Source organism: Macrobrachium rosenbergii, chromosome 7 (genome assembly GCF_040412425.1).
Source record: "Macrobrachium rosenbergii isolate ZJJX-2024 chromosome 7, ASM4041242v1, whole genome shotgun sequence".
NCBI lineage: Eukaryota > Metazoa > Arthropoda > Malacostraca > Decapoda > Palaemonidae > Macrobrachium > Macrobrachium rosenbergii.
In genome coordinates this window covers 34,276,209-34,289,694 of record NC_089747.1, presented here as the reverse complement: position 1 = coordinate 34,289,694, position 13,486 = coordinate 34,276,209, and the positions used below count along the sequence as shown (strand labels likewise).

General features: G+C 42.9%; 1 protein-coding gene across 8 annotated transcripts in view; it reads right to left on the bottom strand.

The window, feature by feature from the left end:
* The window catches only part of Ars2 (arsenic resistance protein 2), a 179,576-nt gene that overhangs the window by 90,799 nt on the left and 75,291 nt on the right, over positions 1-13,486 (bottom strand). For all 8 annotated transcript variants that reach the window (XM_067106971.1, XM_067106975.1, XM_067106973.1 and 5 more), the window contains 2 exons: positions 10,319-10,461; positions 9,340-9,615 (listed from right to left, as the gene is read on the bottom strand). In XM_067106971.1, coding sequence (XP_066963072.1) covers positions 9,340-9,615; positions 10,319-10,461 — 419 coding nt within the window. The remainder of the gene's footprint in view (positions 1-9,339; positions 9,616-10,318; positions 10,462-13,486) is intronic.

Sequence of the window (13,486 nt, the reverse complement as noted above, 5' to 3'; positions counted from 1 at the left end):
ACAACTGAACATTTAATTTGGCATAATAACATTTTCGTCAACGAACTGCTGAAATTCTTCAGAAACTTTTTGGCAGCTTTTTCATCAGCACTTGCTGCCTCCCCATGCCTTACAACACTATGAATGCCACTTTTTCTAGAACCTATCAAACCATCACCTACTAGCCAAAAACTCATGTTTGGTACTACTTGATCCAGGTTTGTTTTTCATAAGATCAGCATGCAAGGTTCGAGCCTTAGCGCAAATCACAGCCTCCAAAACACTATCACCAGCTAACTGTTTTTTGTCTATTCGCACTAACAACAATTTTTCTTTTTCATCTATTATGGGAGGCTGCTGTTTCCTACAACTCGTAACCACCTTAGCAAACACTAGCACTTTTAATTGCCTCTTTATGCTCTAAAAATGTACTTATGGTGGACTACAGCAAGTTAAACTGAGACACTTAATCACTCACACGAATGCCTCTTTCATACTTTTCAATAATCTCATTTTTAAGTTCAATTGTGGTTCTTACCTTTTCCTTTTCTGCTTGTCTGCAATGGTTTTCTTGGGACAATTGTTTTTTTTATAAAAAGAAATAGTACAAAAAGCCACAAAAACTATAACAATATATCACAAAAATCAGAGCACAGCTATGCAAGGTTTAAACAACCCCTGCAGGCAAAACACCCACTGGCGCCGACTGACCGAAACACTTTATTTACAAAAACTGTGATTTATTGGGTCAGATTCCAATTTTTTGTTCAGGCTCCGATGCAAAATTTACTCCACATTTTGCGCCAAATTCCAATTATGTCGAGTTCTGATACGGTTGAGGACCAGGGTTCTACTGTACTTCTGCCTCACAATTAGGTCAAATAGCCTTACCGATTAGAGAAGTCTTCATTTCCATGGTGTAAGAACTTGAAACTTGCATGTTGAACAGGAGGAGAAAAACTAATATCATAACTATGTCATAACACAGTTCTAAGCAGCTGCATAAAACTGGAAAACAATGCAGTGGCATTCATGGAACCAGCTTTAAGTGATACACTTCTGAAACTGCCTCAGTTGGTTGGTTTCTAAGAGCTCACTCAACAAACCATTGTGGGCACAATACACTGTTCTTGTAGGTGCAGAACTATTAAACTTTAAAGTTTTACCACCTTTTCTCTTTTTGACTCAAAAATGCACCTTACCAGAATCAGTTTTAACTTCTTACTCGTTTTAACAGGGGCTAAGGTAGAAGCATACAAAATAAGGAGAGAAAACCAAACAATGTGAACTATGAATTGCTTAAAAACTAAAGGAGAATCAACCAAATCAGTGTTGAAAACCTTGAAGTCCAAAGGAAGAATTAAGGTAGAAAATGGCAAATCCACAGACAGTGAGGTGATAAACGCCAAAGGAGACGTACCAAGGAATGTCAGCAATGCTGTCACAGGGTGCTGGTGGGAAGTACCAGTTGGCTGGAGGGGGGGGAAGGCAGTGGGTGCCTTGCATGGCATCACCACAGAACAAGGACAACAGCAGGAGCCATCTGCATAACACTTTTCAAGAGGCGTTTGCTAAGGAACAAGAGCCTGTTCTTGCACAAGGCTAGTTTAACCTAGATAAATAAGTGGTGGAAAAGGAAGAGCTGCTCGTACAAATAGGAACATTTAAGGTGACAAATAAAGTGACAGAGGGAAACTGAGTAAGAAATGGAGGGTTAACATCAGAAACGGAAGACGACACAGGGCGAGTGAATGATTAACAACAGATGTATTGATGCATGGCTCAGAAACTACTGAAGTAAATGTAATACTGTCTATAATCCCTAGATAACTCAGCCAATTCACAAACATCACTATCACTCTCTCTAGAAAAAGATATGTAAGCTGGTAAACGCGAGCGCTAAACTCTACCAAATGAATCCTTCGGAGAGGGTGTCAAATTTGAACCAGAAGATGGTTGAGAAAGAAGTGGCAAAGGGCACAAACAAAGGCTCTGACACCTCTCCAGGAAACTGCAGCCAGGGAAAAACTGCATCCATTAAAAAGTAAGCTTAGTTTTACGACCACTATGGCTCTCCTAGGGCTGGGAAACCACATTTTCGTGGCTAAGAACCAATTGGTTACTTAGCAACGGGACTTCATCCATTAATCATATTATGGTCCAATGTCTAACACCAGAAATAAATTCTAAGAGGAATATTCCTCAATTTACCTGCCAATTTTCTCCTGAACCAAAACAGGAACATGAGGAGGTGGAGCAGAGGGAGTGAGAGAAGAATCAACCTATCAGGCAATTGAGGGGAAGGAGAAGCAACACTGGAAGGAAAAGTTTGAATAGGCTTATGGTCAGCCCTAACAAATTGTCTATGTAATCTCCCCACCTCTCGCATCCTCTGATACTTAACAAAATTATTCATCCTCCCATCAGACCACTCCTTAGTTTCTTCACAACCATAAGAAAAATCACACTCATTTCCCTACAGGTAGGCTAACACACTTGTGGCTATCATGCATAACTGAAACATGAAATTTTTATGATAAAATAAAGTTTTATATATACTTACTAAGTAATTACATTGCTTATAGTTTCACTCGCCAGCAGCTTAAAAGTTTTGAAATTCGCAGTAGCACTAGTGTCGGTGTAACTGATTAGTCTCCACCCACTTTCGGGGTAAGAGAGGAGCAACTTCAACAGCGCGATTCAATCGTTTTTTGCCCTTCTTTCCATAAGAGGGGAGGAGGGAGGGCTTGATTTGTAATCACTTGGTAAGTATATGTAAAACTATCATAAAAATATTATTTTTATATATATAACTTACCAAGTAATTACACTGCTGAACCCCAAATTGACACAGAGGTGGGATATATGGATTACCTACCCCAAACCATGGATGATGATAACGAGTTACAGGACAGCAACATTAGCATTGGTAAAATGCTTGTTGTTCCTTACCTGGTAAGAGAGCTGCTGCAGGTACATATTGCCTCTGGTCAGACTCAACCATGTAGGGTGTGGCGAGTTGGCCACACGCACCTCTACATCAGTGGGTACTTTGCAGCAAGGGATGAACCCGGTGACTAACAAAATATACAAGAAGCCAGTTGTCTCTGCCCTCGGCACATACTGACCAACCAAACGACCAAAATCAATGAACATGAATATCACCTACACTACAAAATATAAAAACACCACCCACTGGTGGGTCTCCAGGTACACAGTAACCCCAGGCTCCCCTTATGACTCAACACCAAGTTCAAGGCGAAGAGAAAAGGAAGGAAGAAAAGCTTCCTACACTTCCTCCCCCAACACCATGCCAGCCACAGATAACAGCCCTAAGGTACTACAATTTTCAAAAGTAGTTTCCACATCACAAAGATAATGGGTTGCGAAGATAGACTTGCACCTCCAGTAAGTTGCTTGAATAATTGATGATAGAGACAGGTTGTGCTGAAGGCTAAAGACATGGAGACAGCTCTGATCTCCTGAGCTTTACCTTTGACAGATGTTAAAGCCTTTTCTGAAACCTGGGAATGGGCCTCAGAGATCAGATCCTTCATGAAAGACAAGCCATTCTTTGATAGGGTATGAAACGGATTCCTAACCAAGCACCACAAATTACTCGTAGGACCTCGAATCTTTTCCGTTCTGTGCAAGTAGTACCTGAGTTCTTTCAATGGGCACAGAACTCTCTCCTCCTCATCTGGGTGTAGTGTTTCCATCAGGCCTTTAATAGTGAAGGAACTAGGCCAGGACTTGGTTGGGTCTTCATTCTTTGCTAAAAAAAAACCCCAAGGTGAAGGAACATACAGCATCACCTTGGGAAAATCCCACTCTCTTGGCCAAGAGCATGCACTTCACTGACCCTTTTGGCGGTCGAGAACGTTACAAGAAAGAGGGTCTTCCTGGTAAGATCTCGTAACGAAGCAGAACAAAGAGGCTTGAAGTGGGGTCAGGAGATCCACTTCAAAACTACATCCAGATTCCAAGAGATGGCCTCTTGCCCCTTGGATTTGGAGGTATCAGAGGATTTTATGAGATTGGACAGGTCCTGATTAACAGAAAGATCCAAACCTCTGTGCCGAAACACCGAACTCAGCATAGCCATGTACCTCTGACCATAGAGAACAGGCCCCTAGATGTCCTCAAGTACAGGAGAAATTTGGCAATGTCTGCTACAGACGTCTTGGAAGATGAGATGTCATGTCGGAAGAGGAGCACCCACACTTGGCAATAGCCTCTGAAACTGCTATTGAAAAAACCCCTGTCAGGGCCAGAGTGGACAATCCTTGGTGGAACTGCCTGAAGCGGGGTTGTCTGAGCAGACTTGGTCACTGTGATAACAACCTCGGGAAGTCCGTCTGCAGTTTGAGGAGATCCGGGAACCATTACTGTCGCAGCCAGAACGGGGCCACTAGAGTCATTGTGACGTTCATGTGGTTGTGGAACTTGAGGACTTCTCGTATCATGCAGAATAGTGGGAAGGTGTAGAGATCCTCGTTCGACCAGTCTTGTAGGACAGGGTCCATTGCCCATGCTAGAGGGTTTGGTACTGGAGAGCAAAAGACTGGTAGACAATAATTCTTGGACATCACATACAAACCTATAAGAGGTCTCCTACAGCTTCCACAGATCCTCACACACCTGCAGATGAAGAGTCTACTCTGTGGGGAGCACCTGACTATGACGGCTCAACCTGTCCGCAAGGACACTGAGCTTGCCCTGGATGAACCGCATCACCAACTTGGTCCGGTTGTGGTCTGCTCATAAAAGGAGGGTTCTCACTACTTTGCAAAGGGAGAATGAATGAGTACCCCCTTGCTTCTTTATATATGTCAGGGCCATAGTACTGTCCAAGTGTACGGTCACTACTTGATTGCGGACTATTGAAGCCCTGACACTTCTTGGGTGCTTAGAAGCACTCCCCAACCCACATCTGACAGGTCTGCGTATAAGTCTAGATTGGGGTTCAAAGGAAGAAGGGACTTCCTTCTGAAAGTTTGTCTTCTGACTTCCACCACCGGAGATCCTCCTTGATTTCTTGAGATATCGGGAAGACGAATGTGTCTGAATGAGCTTTCCTGTCCCAGCTGGCCTGCAGATAAAACTTGCATGACTGAACTCTTTTTTGGGTGACAGAAAAACCTGAAAACTCTGAGAGTTTATTATCATCCCTAAATAGAGAATCATCTGTGATGGGACCAGCATCATCCCCAAATAGAGAATTGTCTATGATGGAACCAGCTGCGACTTCTGAAGGATAATTAGCAGACTCAACCCTTATGATAAATGAAGGGTCTTCCGAAGGTCCTACATGCACCTCTCCTTCGAGGGCAGTCAAAGGAGTCAATCGTCTAAGAAGAGGGAGATGTTTATCCCCATCAGATGAAGCCACTTGAAGAGCAGAGCACGGACTCAGGTGAACAATTGCAGAGTGGTTGAAAGGCCGAAGCATAAGGCCCAAAACTGGTACACTGTTGCCAAATACAAAACGTAGATATTCCTGGATTCTGGATGTATAGGCATGTGGAAATAGGCATCTTACATGTCCAGTTGCCCCGGTGAATGGATGACATGACAGAGTGACTTGTTTTCATCTTGAATTTTGTCTTTTTGACAAAAAAATTCAAGGCGCTTACGTTCAGTACTGGCCTCCAACCCCGATACCTCAGGGACTATGAAGAGACGGTTGTAAAAACTGTCCAACTGGATTTCTTTGACTTCCTCGATGGCTGTCTTCTTGAGGAGGGCTGACGCTTCGTTGGAGAGGGCCAAATGCTTCTTGGATCCTACCGAGTAAGCGGTCAATGTGATAGGCGTGTTGACTAATGGGGGCTTCTCCCTGAATGTTATGGGGTAGCCCTGTTTCAGCAATGACACAGTCCACTCCTCTGCTGCTCTTGTGCTCCACTTCTCCCACTAATGGAAGAGTCTGGCTCCTACTGGCACATGGAGGAAAGGATCCTCACTTACAAGCAGCTGGTTTGGAAGAGGGCTTCTTAAAAGGTTGTGACAGGAAGCACAGGTCGTTCTAGGCCTAGACTGGGCTCTGGTTCTGCTACCTTGAAAGGCAGAAGCTTAAGTGGAAAATGGGTCCTGGTACTTGTCGATGGAGACTCCCTGGGACAACTAGACGAGCGAGCTATAAGGTCCTGTGTGCTTTTCTTCAAAAGTTCCGAAGAAATGTCACTGACAATAGACCGAGAGAAGAGGTGCTGGCGATTGAGAGAATACAATAGGGCAGACTTCTGAGAAGCCATGAAACTCCTTGTAGCGAACGAGCACCAGAGCTCTCTCTTCTTCAATACTCCCATTGCGTAGAGAGAGGCTAACTCTTGAGAGCCATCTCTGATGCCCCTATCTGTGCAGGACAGGACATTCCTGATGCGACTTCCTCAAAGAGCGAAGAGCAATTCTTAATCTTGCAGGCTAAGGCCCCACCAACCAGTCTAAAAAAGCTTAAAACTTCAAAAATCCTAAACAAGTTCTTCAAAAGGTGGCCGAGTTCTGTAGGGGAGAACATCACCTTAGCGGCGTCGAAGGCTGACCTAGACAAGTCAGTAAGTCCTGAGAAGTCCCCTCTGGGAGGAGGCAGTCACTCCCAGTGAGGGAGCTTCTCCAGTCTTGTACGAAGAATACCTCCAGCGCACACAAGACAACAAGGAGGACAGCTAAAGGAAGACTGAAGGAAGATTTCCCCTGCTCTCTCTTCTCTGAGGGCCAGCATCCATCACTGAGAGCCTTCATAGCGGAAGATGAAAGAACCATCTTCGGTAACCTAGAGTCAGAAGGCTTGTCACTGATGAAAAATGTTGAAGCCTGGGAGGCTGGGGCTGAAGGCGAGAAGAATCCCGGAAAGCTCTCCAGCAAGTATGTCAATAAAGCTGCGTAAGCTGTCGGAGGGGAGCCCTGACCCACTTCACCATCCTACAACGAAAAGGGGAATAGAAGCAAATCTTGAGGGGTCTGGGCCAAAGAAGGCAGCTCTTTCATGAGCAAATTTAAGATGCCAGCCAGCTGATGCTGAATGGGAGCTAGTGAGGGGTCCGTCGTGTCTGCAGAAGGAGTCTGAGCCGAAGTCTTGGGTGCGGAAGGGCACTCGGATACTGAAGGGTGCTTGTGCAATGACAGGCACTCGGGCACAAATGGAGGAACAGGCGCTAATGGGCAACTACCGAGCATCCGGGTGTTGCTGGGAGATTTGTTGCTCTTGGTAGCTCGGGAGCTACCGGGTGCTCATGAGATGACGAGGAGCGTCTCGAAGCAGGCAAATGCTTGGGCTCACACACAGGATACACTGGAGAAAACGTTCTGGGGAATCCCAGAAACTACAAGAAGGCTGCTGCAGAGGCTCCCTAAATTTCTTATACGGCACTAGAGGGGAGTGGACTGTGTCCACCGCGGGCCTTTTCAGTGGCTGCGATTCATCACTAAAGCACCAGCGGCACCTACTCTCGGGGCCGAAAACCTCGGAACTTGAAGATAGCCTACTCACTTCTGTTTGGATGCCTTTCCAACAACTATCCTTTGCCGCGACCTGGGATGTTGCAACAGGTCCAACTGAAGCGACTGCTGCCTGTGGGCAGACCCCACCAACCTCCCTTGGGCCTCCAGTATGACCGCTCCCAGGTGTAAGGCCAGTGACCTTTGCCTAGGAACTTTGGCAGGACAAGCAGCAGCCACCTCACTGACACTTCACTAACACTTTTTCCATTTTGTACATAAAACACGCACTGAAGCACCCAGCTGGGTCTCAGTATCCACAATTAATCCCATTTTGACATCAAAATTACGTTACGAGTTTCGACTTCAGGCTGGCAAGGGGGCTGGGTTCGGAAGTGAGGAGCCGGGTAAAGGAGTATGTTGAATATCAGAGAACTGGGAACAGGTGACACAGCAGGAGCAGGTAAAGGTAAAGCAGCAATATCGTCATCAGCAGAACTAACTATGGCCTTGCTACCTAGTGTCGGTTTTACGGCTCTAGCAGCCGCCTTATGTTTCCTGTCTCTGTCTAATTTTGCTAAATGAGACCCAAAAACCTTCCATTTTCTAGCATCCCACTCTGAACATTCGTCACACGTTCGATCAACTGATCGAACGTAACACTCGTCCCCTACATTCTACGCACAGAGTGAGAGTCATATTTCTCTTTGGTAAGCGGCAATAGCGTAGGCTAGCAGCACTAGTCAGACATACTAGGTTAAGTCCAAGAAGTCAACAATCGAGTTATAATGTAAGTCAAATTGAAGTAAAAGTGTCCTAAATTGAAATTAACAGTCTCGCTAAGAGAGAACCTAACATGAATACAAAAGCTGTAGGCTACCAGTACTTCACCCAAAGGAGAGTCTCAAAAGGAAAAGCGACAAAAGCCAAAATTTAAGCTGACTGTTCACATCTGAACCAATGTTGAGCCAGCAGAAAAACAATTGAATCACAGTGTTGAAGTTGCTCCTCTCTTACCTCGAAAGTGGGCGGGAACTAGTCATCTACACCGACACCAGTGCTGTCGTGAATTTCAAAATTTCATTCCTACACAGCCTAATGCTTTCATCCTACTTGCTGTAGATGACATAATGCAAGAACAGAAAACAAGCACAATACTGTACTTAACAAAACCAGCCATGAATAGTAAAAATCATTACCACCAATTCACTCTGCATACATAAGGACACAGCAAGAAGAATTCTGACAAGAATGTAAACATTCCAATGCCATCTGGTGGGAGGAATATAGAATTTAGGCCAAAGGCCAAGCGCTGGGACCTATGAGATCATTCAGCGCTGAAAGGAGAATTGAGAGTAGAAGGGTTTGAAAGGGGTAACAAGAAGAAAAACTTGTAGTTGCACTATGAAACCATTGTTAGGAGAGGGAGACTGGTAAGACTGAAGAGAATATGAATGGAGGTACAGTAAAAGGAATGAAAGGGGTTGCAGCTAGGGGGCGAAGGGACGATGTAAAGAACCTGATGTAATGCCTACAGTGCACCATGTGAGGTGAACTGATGGAACTAACCCCTTGCGGAGGCCACCTGGTGGGAAACAGACGATTACAGAGACAGTTCTAGTGAGTCAGCCAAGCATTATTTTGTTTCTTTTGAATGCCAATTGCACCTAACAGAGTGAAGATATACTTTAACAATAGGTCAGATTCATTCCAAATAATTTATTTTTGCATAAGGGAGACTTCACGAAAACAAATTTAGTATAGGAACAGTGACAAGTAAATAACCTAGCAAACCAGAGTAACTCACACAGGGCTGGCACAAGACACTTTGGAAAAAAATATTTAGTGATAAAACATTTACCTTCAAACTGTCACACAGTACTTAATTTTCTTGTTACTGATATTCAATAATTCCCATACCTTTATCATCATCAATCTTGGTAACTTCTTCACCAGGGGGTTCCAGTCCATTTTCTTTAGCAGGAGTATCTTCTTTTGGTTCAGTTTCATTTTCATTTTCTTCAGCACTAACTGTCTCTTTTTCCTCATCTTCCTTTTCTTTTGTAGAATTTGTTTCTGTTTCCTCTTTCTCCATTCCTGGTGGTGGTGGTTCCTTGCTTTCCTCCTCCATGCGTTCATCTTCTGAATCACTTGATGAACTGGATGAGCTATCCGAGTGTTTGCGCTTACGGGTTTCTGGATAAGGAAGAGTACAAACAACGATAAGATTCTTAAAGATGAAATTAAGTATTTACTGAATAAAGATAACCAGTGCTGTGGAAGTAAAGACAACTCATGAACCTTACAAGCTGCATAAAATCAAGGGATAAGCATCCATATATTGATGTAGTAATTCTCATAAGACTGGTGGTGCAAGGGCAGCTTGTTCTGAATAATTCAACTGCCTACACAGGAAGTCCCTGGTTATCGTCGGGGGTTCTGCTCTGACGGCATGACGATAACCGAAAATCGCTGATAGCTGAAAACCAGTGATTTTCAATTACCGGCGCTTCTGTTAGGTATGTATCGGTGCCGATAATCGGAAATCGGCAATTTTCAGTGCTGAAAATTGCTGATTTTCATCACTAGACAAGTGCCGCAAACCTGGATCAACGATAACCGGGGACTGTCTGCACTTGTCCTTAGGTGTCTGGTATGAGCAGCAATGGATCCTATTTGGTCATGAGGCCAAGACAGTGATCAGATAACACCAAGATGGCACTTGAACTGGGGAGGGCACAACAAAAGACCGAGTCTGATACAGGCTTTTCTCTCACTTGATAATTCAACAAGATCTATTCTATACATAAAAAAAAGTTTTCCACTTTGTCTTTTTGCTTCTACAAAAGTCCAGAGCCAAATTAATACAAAAAAAAAAAAAAAACATCTTATATCATACCCTTCTCTCCATCCGAGCCTTTCTGTTTTAAATACTCCTTTGCTTTCTTCTGCAGTTCCATTTGTTCTTCAGACATGTCCATCTTTAATGGTTCTTCTGGATTCTTCTCTTCAGTGACCTCTTTCTCCTCACCCTCATCAGAGCTAAAATTAAATTATTTAGTGTTTTATCTCATCTCATAAAACAGTGAACACATTTTGAATTAACACTGGTCCTATTAGTTTAATACTAGCATTACAGTACTAGACAATCTGCAACCCTAACTGTGAAAGCATAATACCACAAAGTCAGGGACTCCAAAAAGAAAAGCAGACCAGTTCAAGGAAAAATACATTAAAAACTACATGAAAAAATAACAATGACAACAAAATAAACTATTAAATGAGGCTTGCATAAATTTGCATCCAGTTTGAAATTTTCAAGTTCCAAAGACTCAGCTACATGACTAGGAAAATAAACTGCTCATGAATGCACATCAAATCACTATACCAAATTAAACAGAAATTTGTATTTTTCCTACAATACAAACCTTCGCTTTCATATATGGAGTATTCCGTGCTTACCTACCTACGGCTGTTCTCAACTCGTGTCTGAAAACAAAATCCTAATACCACCTAAGTCATTTGGGTTGACTGACCCAGCCTTCTTCTCCCATTTTATGAGACAGCCCACACGCAGCTCTGTTCAACCTCCTAGAAGGAGTGAGAGATCGGGACCACATGGGGTGGTACAACGAGGCTAACTTTACCTATATGAAAGTGCAGGTTCATGCATTAGGAAAAATACAAATTTCTTTTTAATTTAGTATTTGTTGACACGTATATGAACCTATGCTTTCACATATGGACCCTCACCTGAAGGAGAAAGGACAATCTCTCGGGTAAACATGTAGGAAACTTACCCCTAATACCCCCAAGGACTGTAAGGGTGTAAGTTGCTGTAGTGTACACTAAACCCCCTGGATTCGCTTTCTCACAATTTGTGGAATTTTCTGTGGAACCTATCTATAAATTATTCAATGGAAAAATCACCCATTCGCAGATTTTTTCGTAGAGCAAAATTCTGTATTTTCATATTATTTTCATGACTAAATACACGTACTGTACTGTATGTACATATACATTTTAGGATAAATAATGATTTACATTAATAATTTTCAAATAATATAGAGATTAATAAGGTTAAACAACAATAAATAGAAATAATTCCCTCTCTCCCTTACTTTCTCAGTTCTCTCTCTCTCTCTCTCCTATCTCTCTCTCTCTCTCTCTCTCTCTCTCTCTCTCTCTCTCTCTCTCTCTCTCTCTCTCTATCTCTCTCTCTCTTACTGATATGAGAGGATTTTCATGCATATGTAATATGTATGTTTATTTGTTTTGTATGATGAATAAATGATTTAATAATTTTCAAATAACATTAATGTAAACACAGCAAAATGACATTTTTATAATAAAATAGTTTTACAGATACTTACCAAGTAATTACATAGCTATAGCTAACGTTTCTAGTATCAGCAGCTAGAATTTGAAACTCGCAGTAGCGATTCTTTTGTTTTTGGTGCACGTGTCTAGCCCAGCCCACTTTTGGCGAAGATGAGGAACAAATGAGCAAATAGCTTCAATTTGTTGGTGCCATTATGTCCATGTGAGGGGGAGGAGGGTGGGCTCCCATTCTGTAATTACTTGGTAAATATATATTGTTTATTTTATTATAAAAATGTCATTTTTTGTGACTTACCAAGTAATTACAAAGCTGATTCCACAATGAAAGGAGGTGAGATTCATGGACTACTCTATCCCCAAAACATGGTATACAGTAATGAATTTGAGAAAAGAAAATTTTCTAGCAATGAGACAATGCTTGTTGTTTCCTTACCTGGTGAGAGAGCTGCTGCAGGAAGATACTGCTTTTGGTTGGTACTCATCTCACTCAGTAGAGGCGAGGGGTATGGCCCTGGGTCACCTACTACATCAGTGGGAGACTTACAGAGAAGGACACCACCGAATGCTGGTAAGTTACAGAAAATTGCCCCTGCCCAGGGTGCAGCACTAACACAACCAGATAACAATGCTGTTACCTACACCAAAATATTAAAAACACTATTCCAAAACCATTAAAAAACTGAAGGGTACCCCAGTACATAGTAACCCCCCGACTCCCTTGAAACTCAACACCAAATTCAAGGCGAAGAGAAAGGATGGAAGTAAGCTTCTTACTTTCCCCAACACCATGCTAACCACTTATAAAGGACCCAAAGTGCTGCATTCATTAAAAACTGTTTCCATATTCCTTAATTAGTGAAATGTGAATACTGATTTACATCTCCAAAAGTTTGGAGAATATCTGAAGGAGAAATACATTTAAAAACTAAGGACGTAGTCACCTCCCCTATTTCATGTGCCGTAACCTTCACTTCAGCGAAGGTAAAAAGGTAAAAGCTCTTCTCCCACATGAGAGTGGGCATCCTTAATGAGTTCTCTTAAGAAAAAGGATATCACATTTTTAGTAACAGGATGTGAAGGATCCTTTATCAAAGTCCACAAATTACTAGAGGGCCCTCTTAACCTCTCTGTTCTCTGAAGGTAATAATTTAAAGAACTCTTTCTTCCTTCTCAGGTCCTAGATTTTTGACCTTAAAAGAACAAGGCCAGAGCTTGGATGGATTCTCATTCTTTGCAAGAAATCCTAGTGTATAAGAACAAATCATGTCTCCTCCAGAGAAACCGATCCTTCTAACGATTGCTTGTAGCTCACTAACCCTCTTACCTGTCGCCGAAACCACCAAAAAGAGGGTCTTCTTAGTTAGATATCTGAGTGAAGAGGAGCTGACAGGTTCGAAAACTGAACATCTTTTAGGTAGAAAGTCGTGAAAACCGACACCGACTTCCAAGTGGCCGCCTCTAAGAACCTCCGCACTAAGAGAATACCCCCTTAGCTAAATGAACGCACCCACGATAGAAGGGTTAGCGGCTACACACGGACTAAGAGAATAACTTTCATGTAAAAAGGAGAACGATGCATCTCCCAAGTGACTATTCAGAGCCTACCCACTAAGGAGGGAATGAGGCAGTGTGCCGAGCCAATGACACTCCGCCCTGCAGGTTGCGGCAAAGGCCGACGAGCGCAGAAGTATCCCAGCGCTGACGAAACAACCTAGGCTAGCCTACG